Genomic DNA, 19,146 nt, shown 5'->3' with positions numbered 1-19,146 from the left:
AGCACATTGATATAGCCAGATGCCGTTCTTGAAGTCGGAGAAAAATAAGTCCCATTACTCCCATTATTCATTCACTTGTTGGCGTGTGTGTGGGCTGGTGTCAGCAATGTCTTGCTCCTTATGTATTTATGTTTTATGATTTTGGACTCTACAAAATTAATTGAATTATTTATTTATTATATCTTTAAGCATGTTATAGCATTCTGTGTCAGTTTTTGATTTGATTGTTCTATTATTATACTATTCAAATGCTATGCATCTTCTATAGTAGGTCTATAATACGCCAACTGAAACAGTATAGGGTTACGGTGGTGTGCTTGTATATTTACCCATAGTGTTAATACTTAAAGTGCTTTCCTGTTATTTGTAGCCTATAGTATCACTCTAAAACATATTTTACTGTACGATGCCTTCAGCCTGAAATCAACAGGGTGTGAGCTATTTATTCAGGTTTTAGGAGCAGCATATCAGACAGGATATATTACGCAGCAGGATAAAGAGTCGTGAATTTCTACATTGAATAAAATATACTAGGATAGTTTGGGTTTGGTTGTCCTCCAAGGATATTTGAATATTTTTGACTTAAAGTATGCAATTTGACATCATTTTGGACCACTATTACGACCATAGATAACGCTGCAAAAGCTAAAAAATAAACTTTCTGTATAGGGAGTTAGGGCGAGGGACTGTTAGACCCAGCGATGCTGCTGGCCACCAGCCCGCTGTTGTGACCATCTTCTGTAACTAGTGAAGCATTTAAGCATAGTGGAATTAGCAAGCTAGCTAACTAGCCAGTTGTCTAGTTTGCTAGCCAGCTTGCTAATTTAACAATGCTTGAATGCTTCTCTATTTACAGAAAATTAGCCACCCAAGTTGCTACTCATCTGGCTGGTGCTGAAAGTGGGCCCTTCTACATTTCACTCTTTGGTGTACCATGATTTATTTTTCGCACCAGCAGTTCTCACAAGCAGCTGCGAGCTCATAATGCTTTTCTGACCTCTTCATATCAGTTTCTCTGGATGAATCATGATGGCAATTCATAACAGTGCAGTGCCAGTGTTTTTGCACCGTGCTTAAGTATGCTTAGTATGATTTTACAGGGCAAACATTTCCAGAAGAAACAAAAGGTCAGACAAAGCCTGTGATACATGTAAATAATGGAATAACTCCCTGCCTGCTCAGGAGAAAGATAAGCTACCTAGCTCAGTAGCTAGCCATCTGTCTCTGGAGCTAAGTCTGCTCTCTTCCAAGCTGCAACAACACTTAGCCACACAGACGTGCGTTGTCATTATAACAACTAACTCTTCAATAGACCACGGAAAACCGTAAAATGTATTTCTATGGTGGCACCCCTTGTAGCTAGCAAAGCTCATTGTAAGTTGTTTTGTAACAACTAGCTATATGGTGGCTACAGGCCTCATTTTTTAACTCTTACTTTGAATATTCCCGTGGTGACCTTCTGATCTAATGCATGGAATCTGAGGATAAAACTCTCTTGCGCACAACACTATATATATACTATAGGAAGAACTTGGAGCAACATTGCATTGGGGTAAGGATAAAAACCCTGACTTTTTGTCCCGCCCTTCCGGACTGCCGAGTTACGATTTTCCAAAGTTCTGTACAGTTTCCCGTAGTGATTTATGGCATTTTGCAATCATTTGGCTTAAATAGACGTTCAGTTAATACCTAGAAAGCAATGGGCTAGCATGCTGACAATTTCACAGTAATTAAATCTTTCCACATAGATTGAGTGGTATGAAAATCAATGGGAAATTCCGTACACCTTTCCTGTAGTAATTTATGGCATTTTGACTTTATCTTGACTTTATTTGGCCTAATTTCCCCAGAAAAGAATGGGCTAGGAGGCTGACATTTTCACAGAAATTCAAGCTTTGCCCATTCATTAAATGGTATGAAAATCAAGTGGAAATTCCATACACTTTCTCCACAGTGAACTAAGGATTTTTGACATAAGTCGGCCTAAATTCGCATAGAGCACAACGGGCTAGGACCCTGACATTTTCACAGCCAGTCGACCTTTGCCCACAGATTAAATAGTGCGAATATCAATTGGAAATGGACTGTGTTTATTTCACCCAACAGAAAGGATTCGAACCAAATGACACTTATCTTCCCAAGTGGCCGAAAGCCAGTTTACACCAGTCTTTTCTCTAACTTTTTATACTTTAAAACGGGGTAGAGTTTTGAATCCTTTTCTCCTTCAAAGAGGGGCTCGTCACCATTACATACCTATAATCTGGACGTCGTAACTGCAAGTTAAGGTCCCCAAAAACAGCCACAAAGGGCTTAATTGGGGCCTTAATCCCTTATATTAGTGGATTTTTTGACATATGCAAGAATGGCCATAACTTCTCACATATGGATCCCAGAACCCACATATTGTGGACACACATTGTGGACTAGGCCTACAATAGGATCACCTGAATAAAATCCCTCTAGATTATCTAGAAAAGATTTTTGCCTGTATCAAACTCCGACTTCAGCATGGGGTACACGTCCCTAAACTGTACACCCTGTCGCACTCTTGGTGAGATTAGACCAACTTTTACTTCTGAAGATGTCAGAGCCCTGCTTTTTTAATATGTTGTAGACAAGCCCCAATGAGGCACATTCAAGTTGGATGGGACTCCCTAGCACTTAGCATGCCTGCGCGGGAAGAGGGGCAGTTGGCCTACATTTGAATGGGGCATTTTGAACGATAAAATGAATGGAAAGTGATTACCCAAACGGCCCATCCTTCAACTAGTCATAACTTCTCACAACATGGTTGAATTTGATGGGATATTATGAACTGGGTAAACTGGGTGAGATGGGTGAACTGGGTGAGATGGGTGAACTGGGTGAACTGGGTGAACTGGATGAGATGGGTGAACTATGGATTTGTCACTGAACTCGGCCCAAATTCCCATAGAAAGCAATGGGCTAGGACCCTGAAAATTGAACGGTCAGTCGACCTTTGGCCGATGACCATGTGGTATGAAAATCAAGGGGAAATTCCAAACACTTTTCCCATAGTGAATTATGGATTTCTCACCGAACTCGGCCCAAATTCCCATAGAAAGCAATGGGCTAGGACCCTGAAAATTGAACGGTCAGTTGACCTTTGGCCAATGACCATGTGGTATGAAAATCAAGGGGAAATTCCAAACACTTTTCCCATAGTGAATTATGGATTTCTCACCGAACTCTGCCCAAATTCCCATAGAAAGCAATGGGCTAGGACCCTGAAAGTTTAACAGTCAGTCGACCTTTGGCCAAAGACCATGTGGTATGAAAATCAAGGGGAAATTCCATACACTTTCTGCGATGGTACACTTTCTGCTATGGTAAACTCCGTACACGTAGAAATTACGGCCTTTTGACTCAATTCTGCCTAAAGACACCTAGAAAACAATGGGCTAGGAGGCTGAAATTTTCACATTAAGTCAACCTCTGCCCCAAGATGAAATGGTCTGAATATCAACGGGAAATTCTGTACAGTTTTCCCATAGTGATTCATGGCATTTAGCATTTATTTGGCTTAAATAGACGTTCAGTTAATACCCCTAGAAAGCAATGGGCTAGCACGCTGAAAATTTCACAGTCAGTCGGCCCTTGGCCACAAACCACGTGGTATGAAAATCAATAGGAAATTCGGTACACTTTTCCCGTAGTAATATATGGCATTTTTCTTCATTTTAAAGTTATTTGGCCTAATTACCCCATAAAACAATGGGCTAGGACCGTGAAATTTTCACAGTCATTCCATCTTTGCCCCATCGTTAAATGGTATAAAACTCAATGGGACATTCCAAACACTTTTCCCATAGTGAACTATGGATGTCTCTACCCAGATGACACTTATGTTCCGACATGGCCTTCAACAGTCTTTTCTCTCAAAATGTCCACTTTAATTTAAAGTAGAGATTTGATTCATTTTCTCCTTCAAAGAGGGGCTCGTCACCATTACACACCTATAATCTGGGCCTCGTAGCTGCAAGTTAAGGTCCCCAAAAACAGCCCCAAAAGTCAAAATTGAGGCATATGACCTCATCTTTCGGCCTGTTTTGGCAAGTGAGAAACGGGCCATTAAATCGTAGTGAAAGGTTGGAACTGCCTGATTTTTGCATAAATCAGTCGCCTGTGATAAGGTGATGCAGGATCTAAAGCGAGATATCTGTAGAACCTTGGGAAAGCTAACTTCCGGTAGCAGCATGCTAACGACTTGAATCCAATTGAACCTTGAAGAGGGTCCTGTTTTGTCCATCATATGTGAATTTCATCAAAGAAGGCCATTGACAAGTGTTTTAAAATTGATCAATATTAAAAAGGTCACAATCCAGATTTTACCAGTCTTTTCTCAAACTTTTTATACTTTAAAAAGGGGTAGGGTTTTAAATCCCTTTCTGCCTCAAAGAGGGGCTCGTCACCATTACACACCTATAATCTGGGCCTCATAGCTGCAAGTTAAGGTCCCCAAAAACAGCCACAAAGGGCTTAATTGGGCTCAATTGGGGCCTTATTCACTTATATTTTGGCATATGCAAGAATGGCCATAATTTCTCAAATATGGGTCCTAGAACCCCCAGATTGTGCACACACATTGTGGACAAGGCCTACAATATGACCACCTGGAAAAAAGCCCTCTAGATTATCCAGAACTGATTTTTGCCTGTATCAAACTCAGACTTCAGCATGGGGTACATGTCCCTAAGCTGTACACCCTGTCGTACTCTTGATGAGATCAGACCATCTTTTACTTCGGAAGATGTCAGAGCCCTGTTTTTTTAATATGTTGTAGACAGGCCCCAATGAGGCACATTCAAGTTAGATGGTACTCCCTAGCACTTAGCATGCCTGCGCGGGAGGAGGGAATTGGCCTACATTTGAATGGGGGATTTTGCCAGGATAAAATTTATGGAAAGTGATGACCAACTGGCCCATCCTTCAAATAATCATAACTTCTCACAACATGGTTGAATTTGATGGGAAATTGCTTGGCAACATCCCCCTTGATGACTTGAATAGGAAAATATTGCGGAAAAATCTGCAGACCCTCTGGAATGCTATCTCCTGTTAGCAGCATGCTAATGACTTGAATCTAATTGTACCTTGAAGAGGGTCCTCTTGTGTCCATCATATGTGAACTTTAGCATAAAAAGCCATTTACAAGTGTTTTTATTGCACCCAACAGAAACAGCAACATGTACACATCATTAACAGTCTTTTCATAATATGTTAGTTAAATACACATATAAATACTTCTGTTGAATACAATGGCTTGTAAATAGTTGTAGTTTCTATTTTATGAATATCAATGGTTGTATAATTTTTTAACAGTTCAAAAATGCTTCTATTACTTAACTTCATTAGAAATGCTTGTTTCATTTCAATGTCCTTTTTTAATTGAATTTTTTTTTTACATACTTTATACTAAATTCTAGTTGAGCAATAAAGTCTCAACTTAAGCAGGTATTTTATGTAATCCTTCCGTTTTAGTAATTACTATTACCTGTCTAAGTTATTAACAACGGCTGCAGACCAGGCCGAGCCTCAGAGCTCCCTCATGCTGATCGTGACCGAAGGAGTGGGGGATGGGTGAGGTTACGGTGGGGACAGTCAATGTCATGTTCTGTGTAAAGTACCTTAAGTTTCATTGCTGACATTACACAAAACCTGACGTTTACCATCATCATGGGGACCATGGCGTGGCCCCTCCCCCATCAGTGCATGCGCCCGTGGAGAGGTGACTCACTGCCTCAGACTGTCGAGCGGCTCCACACACATGTAACTTGACGGGCTAGCTGTGGAACCTGGATGGAAATGGTAAGTTTTTAATTATTGTCCTTGCTCCTAATGTTGGTACATGTACTGCCATATAAAAAGAGCTGTTGCAATGTGCTGGAAGTTAACCGAGATGGACAGCTAATATTAGCTAACACTAAGCTAACATGTGCAGCTAGCATGTGCAGCTAACAGAGCTGTGAGTGGAGCTGGGTCTGGATAAAGGTGGAGGTGGGTCTGGATAAAGGTGGAGGTCTGAACAGACGTGAGTGCAGCTTCCTGCTGTCACAGTGTTTTAACACATTGATATTCAGGCTAAATGTAGCCTCTGCTCCAAGGAGATGAACTACAGCAACAAGGGCTCACATGTCCTCTCATCACACTGTTCACTGTTTCGGGCTTGTCACCTTTTTCACTCATGAGTTTGCAGGTATGCGATCTGAGACCAGCCTACCGTTAACGGAAGGCTGGACAACTAATTACAGTTAACTACAAATGGATAATTTACACATCGTGGGGCTTTTTTAGTCACAAAATGATATTTAGATATTGTTTAGAATTTATATTTTATCATCATTATCTTTTCCCACAGAACGTGAATATTATGCTCAACAAAGAGACATATTTGACATATTGAGTCAAGGTTAACTTTAAAAAAAAGTATTTCTTCACATGTAAGCAGATATTGTAATTCAAATAACCATGGGTATTGAAGTAGAATATTTAGCCTCATACTTTCAGAAATAAGTAGATCACCTTACTATAATGCAGCCTATAAGACCAGAACAAATTACTTTTAATTTCAGTCAAAATGTAATAATAGCAGCTCAGGCAACAATTTTAATTACACAAAATTCTACCACTGCAGCTTGAAATACTGAGAAAGTCTTTTGTAATAGTGGAGAATATTATACTGAATACTTCAGGGAGTCTATTGGTTTCAATCCCAAACTGATCATACTCTCAGGGTTTAAATCATATAACTATTTAAAAATAGTCTAGACGCAAATGAAACACATTTTGACCCATCAAAGATGATGTTGAAGTTATTAGTTCATCGTAAACCATATTAACATTTCTATCCTCTAATATATTTGCAGGCGCTGATGTGACAGATGGCTTTAACCCTGAACAGACCAACGAGGTAGGATATGTCATCTTCTTTGGGTTCTTAATTGACAGTTAACCTGCTCGACTGTGAATGTCGAACAGAAATCAAAACAATGCTAGAGTAATTCATTTCTTACAGACTACAGCTAGTTAATCACACATATTAGACTTCCATTATTACGACAGTGTTTCCCACAAGGATAAATTAAATAGTTTGCACTGCAGCCACTTATTCATAATGTCTGATGAAATATAAGTTGTAGTATTTGTTGTTTGGTTGTGTATTATTTTATTTATGTAAAACAGTGTAGACTGGTAGGTAGGTAGGTAGGTAGACTGGTAGGTCGACTGATAGGTAGGCAGACTGGTAGGTTGGGAGCCTGTCTAAACATTACAAAAAAATGATTTGTTTTTCAGGAATAACACCAGCGGTCCAGTGACAATACCGATATTCTTGACCCCACTCCAGCTGATGTCGATGAGGACACAAGTGTTCCAGAGCTCATGAGAACCGACAGTGGAGTTGTAAGTTTATTTGCAAAACTTCACATTCTAACATGAAAAGGGCCATGACATCTGTCAGTTTACAGGAATCAGGGTAATATTTTCAGAGGCTGTGATGATTATTGAAAGCGGTAATGTGAAGTGCCACTACGAGACAAAGCACAAGTCTTTTGAGCTAACGTCTCGCATCTCAAATAAAGGCACAGGAAAATAAACCTAAGAGCCCAGCACTCAATTTCTTTTCTAAACATGTTGCCTAGTTTTAGTCTATTGTTTTGTCTTGACATTTATTATTGTTAAATGCTTGTGATTTTACAATGAAGAATATCGAAGTCTAATCCTTTATTTTTTTAAGCTCAACAGACAAATGCTCAGAGACAAAAGAGAACCTCTATCAAGTTCTGAGTACAGTGATGAGGATGATCCACATCCAGCCAAAGGTAATATTTCGAGTAAATGTGAGGATTGTGAAAATTTCTGATAAAATATTTCTCTTGGAAAGAAAGCACACACTGTCCAGGTACATTGCTAGCCTTAATCATTTGCATGCCTTTTACCTTGCCTGTATTATTTATTGATTTATTTCCAATCACTTTCCCTAATACAGTTTCCTTAAAATACCACATGAGTGTTTATTCTGTGGGCACCAACAGATTGTAGACACTATTTGATTGGATGTATGAAATTAATTGAAAGTCTGTTATTCTCAGTTTTGCTTGTGTTTTAATAGGTAGTTTGGATGAAAAGATGCTGGTTGGAGAGGCCTCTGGTCAATCACACACAAAAAAAGGTAATCTTTTCAAAGTTTTTCAGTTTCTCACCTAGGATCAAGTTATTTAGTGAGTCCACTGACATGAGAATACATTTTATAGATTCCCTATCCAAAATAGAAATAAACTAATAAACTATCATGTATCGTTATGTAGTATGTAACTTAGTTAATACGTGTATTAAGTAGTTCAAATGAGCTCCACCTTTACCAGCTGCAACATTAAAGTGATACATTCATTAATGCATCGATAATTATTATCCAATGATTTCAGCCTACTATAAATATATTATTTTGTCCATTCTGCATAGTGAGTATACTTTAACTTTCAATATTACTCTGTGCGTTTCTATCACGCACCTGGTTTTTGTGTGCCCAGGTTTTGAGGCTAATGAAACACCATATTAAAGTAACTGGCATCATTACGTAAGGAAATATAATTTCACATCATCCAGTATATTGAATTCAGAATCATCTATGTAAAGGACTCATTTGTTCAGGTCAGTAGATCTCATCTAGTCCTAAATCACATAATGTCCTCTGGACTAAATGGACAATGACCAGTTGTTTTAAATGAAGTACTCCACTTGTGTCATGTAATACTGAAGCTAGTGTTAGTAAACCGTGTCTTTGTTCATACTTCTGCAACTACCGTCTATATTTCTGCTGCGAGTTCTATTTTTGTATTAGACACTGTTGCTCCAAATACTTATGTTACTGCAACTACAGGTTGTTCTACTCATATTTTGTGTACTGCTACAGTCAAGATCGATACAACATTATAGCCTCAGTACTTGCTGGTTTTTGAATAACATTAAATTACTGTCTCATTTTATTCAGGGTCATCACAAACAAAAAAACAGAAGTGGACCAACGACGAAATCCAGGCTGTGGAAAAAACACTCATGGACCACATCAGATCTTGGAAGGTTCCTGGAATGCATTCAGACGTCACCACTAGCTCTCAAAGGAAGGAGGTGGGAGGCAGTGAAATTTTACACAAAAAACCGAATTGATGCACTAAAGCGAAAGTCTTTGCAAGAAAGGTAAGCTTTTACATTTGTGCACTATTGTGTTCAGATGGAAGACTACAGGTACAATCTTTGCTGGACATTTATGCACTTCTGTTGCTGGACGTTGTTCAATATTTATTTTTTGTTTTTTTTGAAGAATTCATAATCGTGCCTGTTCTCTTTGACATTCCTCGTTTTCTTTGTTAAATATTTGAATATTTCTATTTGCGTTACGGCATTAAAGTTGTACGAATCTATTTTGTGATACACAAACATATTTTCGTTGTATTTTTTGTTATTTAAAACCATTTCACTACACTTAAAAAGTGTACATTGCAGTGCAGTTGTAATAGAAGTTGTACACAACAGTTGTGAGGCATTGAAAGGTTTTGAAACAGTAAGTGTTGAAATAATGTTTACAGAATTACAATTTAAGTATTGTAGTAGTCAAGTTCAGTATTTGTTTTGCAAGTGAAATACTACTTTGAAATATTATGCTGAGAGCATTGCAGTTGTGATACTGTGATATTCAGCTCCATCATTTGTAGGTTTTTTTTTCAACTGAAATACAAAGCACTGAATATCACAGTATCAAAACTGTAATGCTTTCAACTGTAATATTCAGTGTACTATATCTGAAAAATGCACAGAACTTTGAAATAAAGCTGTGAAGTTTGAACATTTCTGATTCTGATCTGACATTTACATTGAGTGGAGTTCAATATACACAGATGAGTCATTATACAATTACAACATTTAATGGTGAATCCACAAATGCAATATTAAATGAATTAACAAAATATAATACAGAAACAACTCTTTTTTTTAAATAAAGCTCTAGTTTCTATAAACTTACCCTCCATTGAATACCTTATATAGGCTTGAATACCTTATATAGGCTTGAATTCCGTATATAGGCTTGAAAGACACATTTTTAACAGTGTCCCCTGGTGGTGGTTTGTATTATGACATGATAGGAGCGTCCCCGCTGGGATAGAAACACCAGACAAAAATTCAGTTTTTTAAATTTGAGAAGTTTTGATACTTGAGTTGATATTTTGGTTCCCAGGACCAAAACAAAATTTATGTGATGAAAAGTATGCCGTTATTCCATTCAGAAAATGAGGTCCCCACGCGTAACCTCTACACAGGCGTCCCCACCATGTAGCAAAAACGTGTATGTGTGTGTGTGTGTGTGTGTGTGTGTGTGTGTGTGTGTGTGTGTGTGTGTGTGTGTGTGTGTGTGTGTGTGTGTGTGTGTGTGTGTGTGAGTGAGAGAGAGAGAGAGAGTGAGAGTCTCCCTCTGAAGAATTTGCCTTTTGTCAGTCTTGCCTATGTATTAGCTTTGACGTACCGGCCACCGCTCTGGCCCCGGTGCTTTTAGTGCACGTCCGTGCATGAGGGCGTGTCCCACTCTGCTCTCATACGCCGTCGCCATGTTGAGAGCGGTTGAGAGGCAATGAAAATGCTCCCAATCTCGTATATCAGCCACGCAGGATAAAAAGATTCAGACCTTCAACTTTCTTTCCCTACTTCCTCCCTCCTCACTGCCGATTAACCTTTCAGTCCCAATATTGGCATTATGTCCCGGGCTCTTTCTTTTCTCCCTTCTCCTCTGTTCCTTCCCTGTAATGCGGCTCGTCTCCCCCTCTCCCTTTTTTTTGTCATTCAACAAAGTAAAATCCTCCCTCTTCTTCCGCTCACTCAGATCCAGAGCATCGTGCTGCAGCCGCCGCTCACAGAGGAGCAGAAGCAGAGAGCGAGGGCTGCGATGGAGTCGCTCTGCCTGCAGACGCCAAGCGAGAGCTGCAGCCCCAGTCCGCCCGGCAACGTCCTGTATCCCTTTACCTGAAGTGAAACGCACGCATGAACACCTGTGAACACACACACATGCTGACACGATGTCGCTCGCTCAAACATGCATCTGTATGTGTCTGACAAGCTGCAACACACTCTGCACTTATCGTAAACACAATACACACGTTCAGGTGTCTTTTAGTTACTCTCTGCTTCCTAAGCTCCTTGACTGTTGTCCTCAGGCGTGTTGGAGACGTGTCCATCTGTCTGTCTGACTTCAAAGTGAAAGCAGGCTCATGTTCCGGCACACTGACATTATTATAATGGCTGATATTGTTACGCCATCATCTTGCCAATTTCATTGTTCACGTATTGTTACATACGTTCACTAGAGACCTAGTGTGTTTTCCCGTTCTGCTCTTAAAGCTGCACACATCTGACACGTGTCTCAGTGAGGTAATTTCCTGCATGTATTTTGAAAGTATTTGAAGTTATCAAGTTTGTAGTTTCGTGCAACGCCGTTACTGTGGCGTCTTTATTCATTAAAGATCAAAAACCAATTTGTTTCTTTATTATAGGCCTACACCTGTAACTGTGTTCCTTTTCATATTATATAATACCATTACGCACACTATATACCAGTCGCTCACACACTAAGCCACCCACAGGACACAATCATTATTATTGTGTCTTATTAGAATTTGTGTAGAAAATCTTTGATACACTTTTCTGTATCAGGATATTTAAATATAATGTCCACTGATGATCTCTGGATTAGGTTTACTCCAGGAATAAAATCAATGTAGTTGTTGGTACTAAAGTAAACTCCGTATTATTTGGTAGCGGTGTATCAGTCAGACAGGACACGGACAGCTCTTTTTTTCACACTGCAAGTATCATCAAAAATATCTCTTGCAATATGTCAGCACATCCTTAGCATCTCAGAGGAATCACCTACATGGAAGGGGAAAAAAACACACGAGGGAAACGGAATGCACCCCACGCTCTGGTGGCGTCTCTCTCTAAATCCTCCGTGCGGAAACAACATCCTCCTCCTCGGTTAGCGCCCGCTGGCTGTCATTCGTCCGAGGCGAGCCAGCCGGTGCGATCGTGTCGCTGGCGGAGTGGAGCAGCGAGAGCCGCATGTAAATGAACACCTCCGTGTTGCTGTCACCCGAGGAACCGCAGGGGCACGTGGCCTGTCCCGTCCGTTTCATCCGCGAGCTGACCTTAAACGTCTCGTGTGGAGATACAAAAAAACAAGGTTAACCAGCACTACTTTGGAGCAAACGCCGTTCGCCTAACCACCACCGTTTCTCACAACAACACGGTGAGTGATCCGCGAGTTTTCGTGGCTGTGCTGTGCAGCGCTTGATCTTGTTTGATCACCTGAACCGGCCGCTGGCCGATGAATCTTTCGTTGCGCGCACAGCTGCGATGACGGGCGGAATCGATTGGGTCGAGGAGCGACTTCAAATACTTGTTCAATTCCCTAAAAGCGCCCCCCTCGAGGAAACCGCGTACACATAATTGTGATGTAGAATTGCGGAGTTGACGTAGCTCACTAACAGATGGGGTCTTACGCCACAGCTTCATACTAAACGCGTTATTTCTGGCTCTTAATTAACTCGTTATTGCTCGCGGAGAGTCGCGCTGGTCAGGAAGGGGTTCGCGCAATCAACTAAGCAATCTGTAATTGATGGGCCACGTGACGGTCTTAATCCAGGCTCTGCCATCATCATCATCACATGTCCGTGGCCGTGCCTCTGCATGAATGATAACGGGGAGAGCGATGATGTGTCAGTCCTTGGACCTCAAACCTCCCACAGCAGGCTGGCAGCCTGAGGGGGATCTGGATCCACTGCTGATGCACATCCAGCTGTCTGATGAGCATCTTGCTCGCTCCATCCTCTCAGGAGTCTCTTTCTCCTCGAGGGCTACGTTTGCCTCTTGAAGTTAAAGTCAGAGCTGGTTGCTTAACAGTTTGGACCGTTTCCTGAAAATTGCAGATATTTCACCGCATAGTAGAATATCTGATGTGTGTTTTCACACCGCAGGGAGTTCAGAGTGGAGCTGTATATCTTCACGGGTGTGCAGTGGGATAAGACATGCGAGCCCACTTATCTGACGGCGCTGGAACCTGGGTCTCCCACACAGGAACTCTGCCACAGTGGGTTGTTGTTTGGGAGAGCAGGAAAACAAATCTACGTGGGCTTACACGCCTCCAGATCTCCCCGCGGCGAACACGCCTCACCCCGACCTGAGTGCCACATTGACGGACCGAATCTGTCCCAGACCCTCCCACCTTGTGGACGCTGGCCGTCAGGGGGTCAGCTGGAGGAAAATCCACCCAAAAGCACGCTTCCCCCAGAGCAGCTGTGTTGTTCGTCCTACAATATGATGTGTGTACGTGGTGCTGCACACCTCAAGCAAAAAAAGGTGTTGCTGTTATGACAACAGGCAGAAATCATGTTATGTTAGTGTGTCATGTCTCCACAAGCAGCCCAGCGTAAGAATCAAGGAGCGCTTGGTTTCTACATTAACGTGTGTCACGGTGAGGTGTAATCTGACTTCAAAACGTGAGTGCTTTCCCGGTAGGTGACTCAGTCCCTCAAATGACCGTCCTGTATAATCAGCGTTGCCTGCTTGCAGTTAATGGATGCATTCAGACTCTCGTTCCTGCGCCGCTCATGCCACATTAGAGATGATTGATCTGCTCCTAATGTCCATCTTCCGCTGCTCCTTAAAAGTCTCAGCACTTTGCCCAATTGCACGGAAAACCCGCCAGCCTTGTGTTGACTGCATTAAATTGTGCTGTTGGCGATAACCTTTTTTTATCGTCAGAGCCACATGGCTGACTGCATGGAGGCTCACAGGGAAATAACTGGACGCTGGGAGGGACTAAGGCGGCCTTTTCGCTTGGCTGCTCTAGAAATATGGAGGCTTTCGAGCAGCACTTACGGATATTTAGTGCTGCATTTCTCAGAAAGCTGGGCAGCTACCCAAAAGATGTTCTCCGAACGCACAAATTGGCCTTAATCGAACGTTGTCCTCGCTCAGCTGTCTTCGGGAACACTTGTTTCTGCTGACTCTGTAAGAAAAAACAAGTTCTCTTGCTGTTTGATTTTTAAATAAGAGACACAGAGACCACCACTTCGAACCAAAGAAGTCTCACTCGCACCGGGAGAATCATATCTTGAGATCAGCTGTCAGATTAGAGTCTTTGGACTGTCGTCACGCTGCGTTCGGGATGTGCTGTGAAAGCAAAGCAGTCGTGCTACAGGAGGAGGTTGTAGTAGGATCCACGTTATCAGCACTCTGTGGAGGCATAGTGTGTGTGTGTGTGTGTCCAGGAGCATATGCTTTTCCTCCTCCTGATTTAAGTGAGATTCACTCTCAACTAACATTCACACCCGAGACGTTTGCTCGCATCCTACTAGTCCTTCAGGCTCGAGAGTCGGCAGCCGCGCCGCTTGTAAAGATTAATTCTGTCGGTGCGAAATCCAGTCCCGGGCGCCCATTATCCTCCTGCACAGGCTCCATCTATCTCGCACTGTCTCTGCTATCTGTGAGTCTTTAGGTTTTACCGCCGTGTCTGAGCAGAGCTCCGAGCGAAGAATTATATCTTGTAGCTTTTCATCAACATTGCCCCTCCCTCCCTCCAGTTCCTTCAGTTTTTCCTTCCAATGTTTTCTTAAAAATATGGCCCTCATCAAATTTTCATTTGATGAGATGCTATTTTTAGCTGTTGTATTTATCTTCTCGCTCTCGCGCCGCCCTCTCAAATGTGTAAAAAAAAAAGCCCATTAGGGAAAGGAAGTTGCTCGTGTTCCACATTGACCACGTATCCCCAGCACGTCTCCCCATCTATCTCTCCTGTATTCCACAAGTATCAAGAGAGACGGAGCCGTTCCAGCAGCTCAGGAAAATAAGGGGGAAAAGCGGCTTTGTGAATAAGAGAACTATTTTGAGATGAAAGTGAAGTCTCTGCATCAAAAGACAACGTGTTCAGTCAAAGAATTCTCTTCTTGAGTTGTCCGAATTGAGATCACAATCTCTTAGTGTGTGTGCTCAGTGTCGAGATGTTCAACAACGCGATGTGCATCTCATGACTTGTCTTCTTCATTTTCTTTTTTCCTTCTTCGGCAGAGAGAGCCTCTCTGCCGACCATGCGGAGTGTGTGTGCGCTGGTCCTGGCACTCGCCGCCGCCCTCGGCTCGGCGGACTCGGACGCGCACAGAATGAGACACGACTCCTACCTGGACATCTGTATCCTTCTGCGTGTCTGTGTGTGTTTAATGTGACGGAGCATGCATGAGCATATATGTGCGTTACGCCCCATGTGGAGAGTGTGTGTCCTCCTGAGCTCCTCTTATCAGACAAGCGGCTGTTTGAGACCAAGAGGAAAGATCAACTGAGCGCGTTGAAGAACCTGGTGGAGCTGAACGACATCAACCAGCAGTACAAGATCATAGACATCATGCTTAAAGGACTCTTCAAGGTAGTGTGTGTGTGTGTGTGTGTGTGTGTGTGCGTGTGTACTGACATAGTCTGTGGGCAGCAGCGAAACCAAGCGCACAAGGAAAAACAAAATCGGAAAAACCAACAGAGCAACAGTTACTTCAAAGAGCCCGAGCGTCTTGTGCTCTCGGCAGATTGAAGGACGAGGAGGGTCGCCGCGCGACAGAGAATCAAAAGCGCCACATCACATTCAGCAGCATGTTTTCCTCGCATTCATTTGAATGTTAATTCGGACTCTCGGAGCTCTGCTTTACAGCGCGCCTCATCCTCCCAGAGGACGGCTATCTGCGCGCCTCTCAAGGACGACTAGCGTAGTCGACCTTCAGTGGCTCCAAGACGCATCTCCTCCATATACTATCTAAGTAGATGCTGACTAATTCTCAGATTGCTGTTTATATATATATATATATATATTACACATATTACACATACACCTGATCTTCTAACAGCAATTTAAATCCCCGGCTCATCGTGTAATGTAACTAAACCTATTAAACAGTTTTTTGTGTTTTTTCTATTCCTAAGGTGTTGGAGGACTCGAGACAAATCCTGGTTACGGCCAACATGCAGCCCGACGACCCGTTCCCAATGGACGACAAGATCAAAGACGGTCTGATTCCCTTTCACACTACAGCTGGTTCATTTCTGTCTTTTGCTCTCGCTCCACTTACATAAGACACTTTTATTTAGCAGCCTCACTGTTTCTGTCTCCAACACCTCTTGACTGGTTTGTCACCCGTTTCTCGTGTCACTCCGCCTTTCTTTCATCCTTATCCCCCTTTGGTGCCAATAATATCATCTGTAACATCTCCCCCTCTTTCTCCTGCTTATTCACCGGCACCACCTATTTGAGTGTGTTCCCTGAACTAGATCAGCCATCACTTGAGCTGCTCTCTTCCCTTTTTGTTCTATTTATCAGCATGTGCTCACACACATGCATTGCATCAAAAGGTTCCTCCCCCTGTCTTATTTTTTTTAGTTGACCTGTTTCTCTCCTCTCCCTCACATCTGCAGCTTATTCCCACGTGGTGGAGAACACGGCGTTCTTTGGCGACGTGGCGCTGCGTTTCCCCCGCATCGTCCACCACTACTTCGACCGGAACACCGACTGGGACGGGCTGCTGCGCTGGGGCCTGAATTTCTGTAACCAGACGGGGGTTTTCACAGGCGGAGCCCACCAACACGTCCTCACCCTCGTAAGACTACATCGCCGACCCGGCTCTTGTTGTTTCTGACTGGCTGAGAACATCTGTGAGATCACCGTTCTGCAGAGCTACACAGAAAGAGAGTGCTGTTTAGACAACGCTGCTAAAAATGCAAACTCCGACCACATTAAAGGAGCTAAAACAAGTCCCAATATGGAGGCTGATTCAGTTTAGTTTATTTTTACAATTTGAATCCTGAGCAAAATGCTGATAACGCTTCCTTGTTGTGAAGTCTAGATGCAGAACGACATATAAGGGCATGATGAAATGAGCAGTTCAACGCTATATAGCACAGGGTGGGATGGATGTGGAGCTTGCCGTGTAATCTGCAGTCATGCGGGTGCACGGCGCATCCTCGGTGTCGGCCATCGCCGCTTAATGTGTCATTGGTCGTCAAATTTGTCCCCGATGGATTGCGGCCTTTTGAGAACTCGAAAGAGCAAAGCAGATGAAATGGCGTATCTCCGCGCGGGTTAATGAACTAAACTCTGGCAGGATTAATGTGTGACTTTAGCCATGGGCCGAGAGGATTATATTCTGGATTAATTCTGAGGCTGGAAGCAGCGGCAGCAGTGCCTCAGTAACCCCGCTATTAAGCCCCGACTCCAGGGATGCTCACCTCGCCCTGGGGCCAGTTAATGAGCAAACATTAATACAATTCATCAGATAAAATGTATATGGTGCTCCGGTTTCCTCCCATCACTAAAACATGTACGTATGGCTCTATTTGTTTTATAAACGAGCTCTTTTGGTCTATTTTAATGATTTTTTGACTTAATTGAACAGATGTTGTGTATCTGTGGTCAGCGGCCACTTGGCAAACCTATCGCCCGTCACATTTAAGCATAACTGCCCCCCCCCCCCTATTTCATGTAGCTCATCGCATCTAAAGCTGACATGATGAAATGATCAGATAAGATATAGTGCGCCGAAGAAATACCGATTTCGTCTGCAGCTGCGTTTGAGCTGCAGAGTAAGTGATGTCACGGTGTCTCATTTTCATTCCTCGTCTCTTTTGAATACATGATCACGTGAACCTCTCCTCCTCTTTTCCTCATTTGTCGACTCTGCCCATCTCTTCAAGATGTCACAGGAGCTGGGAATAACTGAGAAATCCCCCGACTTCATCAACCCGTACCGCACGGAGAGAGACGACGTAAGTGTGACGCATGTTTTTCCACACCCTGCCCCTCTTGTTTTAGAAAACAGAGCCTCGCATTGCCTCTCTAACCCCGACTCGTCCGCTTCAGGTGCTTCACACCGCCGAGGCGTTCCAGAAGATCCTGAGGGAGGAGGAGAAGAGGAGGAGGAAAGAGGAGAAGAGGAAAGAAATAAGGAAAGGCCCTCGCATCTCCCGCTCTCGCACCGAGCTATAGCGCTGCACCGCGGAGCGGAGGAGACGAGGAAGGAAGGACGGAGCACACGCACAGTCCACAAGAGGAGGCTTGACTTGTAGACTCCGGGGGCGACAGTGAAGGAAATAAAAGCTGTCATCACTTGTATAAAAAAAAGCCACGTGCTCTGTTGAAAACAAGAGGAACCCTCGAGGTTACACAAATAAAAGAGTAAAGTGGAGGTGTCAGTTTATGGCAACGGTGTGGATTGCTGTACATCCGCAGTGATTTATAATTGGGAAATGTAACGTTGCGTAGAAGGTGAAGCAGCTCTGGAATAGGAGTTGATAAGGGAAGCTCATTTTTGATAACTTATGGAATATGGTTAATTTCAGTATAATCTTTAAAAAACAAAAACTACAAACCCCCCACTGTACTGTGTCTGGTCTAGAGTTAACGTGTCTAAAACCTCATATGCTTCCAAATACGTGTGTTTGCCAAATCCTCGCCTCATTCCAGTTGGCCAGTTCCTGGTTCGGTTGAGCTTGAATTGATGGAATACGGTTTAGTTTTTGGTCCTTCAACTGAGATGTGTGGGATATTGTTTGTAAGTTGGCAGATTTATGTTCTTATTGCTGCTCAAAGGAGGACACATTTTATGTTTTGTTTCTTTTCATATCTTTTTGTTAATTTCATCACCATCAAAGGGATCATCAATGAATTCTTTTTTTCATATTTGGCTTATTTTAGTGACCTTTGGTTGATAAGAATTATTTTATCCTGTTGGAAATATCTGTCCGTCAGATTTACAGTATATGAGCTCTTTTTCTGTTTATTGTTGCTGTAAATTAACATATTTTAATGCTTTAGATATATGGAATCGAGATTGATGTAATTTTGAATTTGTTTAAGACTGTTATAAAACGATATGTATATTCAGAGAAAGAATATCATTGCTGCAGAATGAACAAGCCATTTTGTTATCAAATTTAATGAAATAAAATGACTGATATGTACAAAAAACAACCTATGTATTTCATATCGCGTGTGCGCGTGCGCGTCACAGCTAGTTGTACAGATCAGCCAACAGAGGGCGGGCCGTCACC

General features: G+C 42.5%; 2 protein-coding genes and 1 long non-coding RNA gene across 3 annotated transcripts in view; all 3 read left to right on the top strand.

Annotated features, from left to right (window-relative positions):
- Window positions 1-11,304, top strand: part of mei1 (meiotic double-stranded break formation protein 1) — a gene marked incomplete at both ends in the record, with an annotated part of 53,298 nt that extends 41,994 nt beyond the window's left edge. Inside the window, 2 exons of the mRNA XM_079282482.1 lie at window positions 10,892-11,019; window positions 11,223-11,304. Coding sequence (XP_079138608.1) covers window positions 10,892-11,019; window positions 11,223-11,304 — 210 coding nt within the window. The remainder of the gene's footprint in view (window positions 1-10,891; window positions 11,020-11,222) is intronic.
- On the top strand, window positions 7,312-9,292 carry LOC306787126. Its single transcript, XR_013772528.1, has 4 exons — window positions 7,312-7,422; window positions 7,757-7,841; window positions 8,132-8,191; window positions 9,011-9,292. It is a non-coding gene; the product is annotated as an uncharacterized lncRNA (long non-coding RNA).
- Window positions 11,305-12,075: 771 nt separating the features above from the next.
- Window positions 12,076-19,007, top strand: ccdc134 (coiled-coil domain containing 134). The gene is made up of 7 exons (XM_079282620.1): window positions 12,076-12,310; window positions 15,130-15,249; window positions 15,360-15,481; window positions 16,027-16,111; window positions 16,516-16,697; window positions 17,791-17,862; window positions 17,957-19,007. Exons 2-7 carry the CDS (start codon window positions 15,150-15,152, stop codon window positions 18,080-18,082), a joined length of 687 nt encoding a protein of 228 aa, XP_079138746.1. The 5' UTR covers window positions 12,076-12,310; window positions 15,130-15,149; the 3' UTR covers window positions 18,083-19,007.
- The last annotated feature ends 139 nt before the right edge of the window (window positions 19,008-19,146 follow it).

This window comes from Melanostigma gelatinosum (genome assembly GCF_949748355.1).
Source record: "Melanostigma gelatinosum genome assembly, chromosome: 13".
Taxonomy (NCBI): domain Eukaryota; kingdom Metazoa; phylum Chordata; class Actinopteri; order Perciformes; family Zoarcidae; genus Melanostigma; species Melanostigma gelatinosum.
This window is presented reverse-complemented; position numbering and strand designations above follow the sequence as displayed.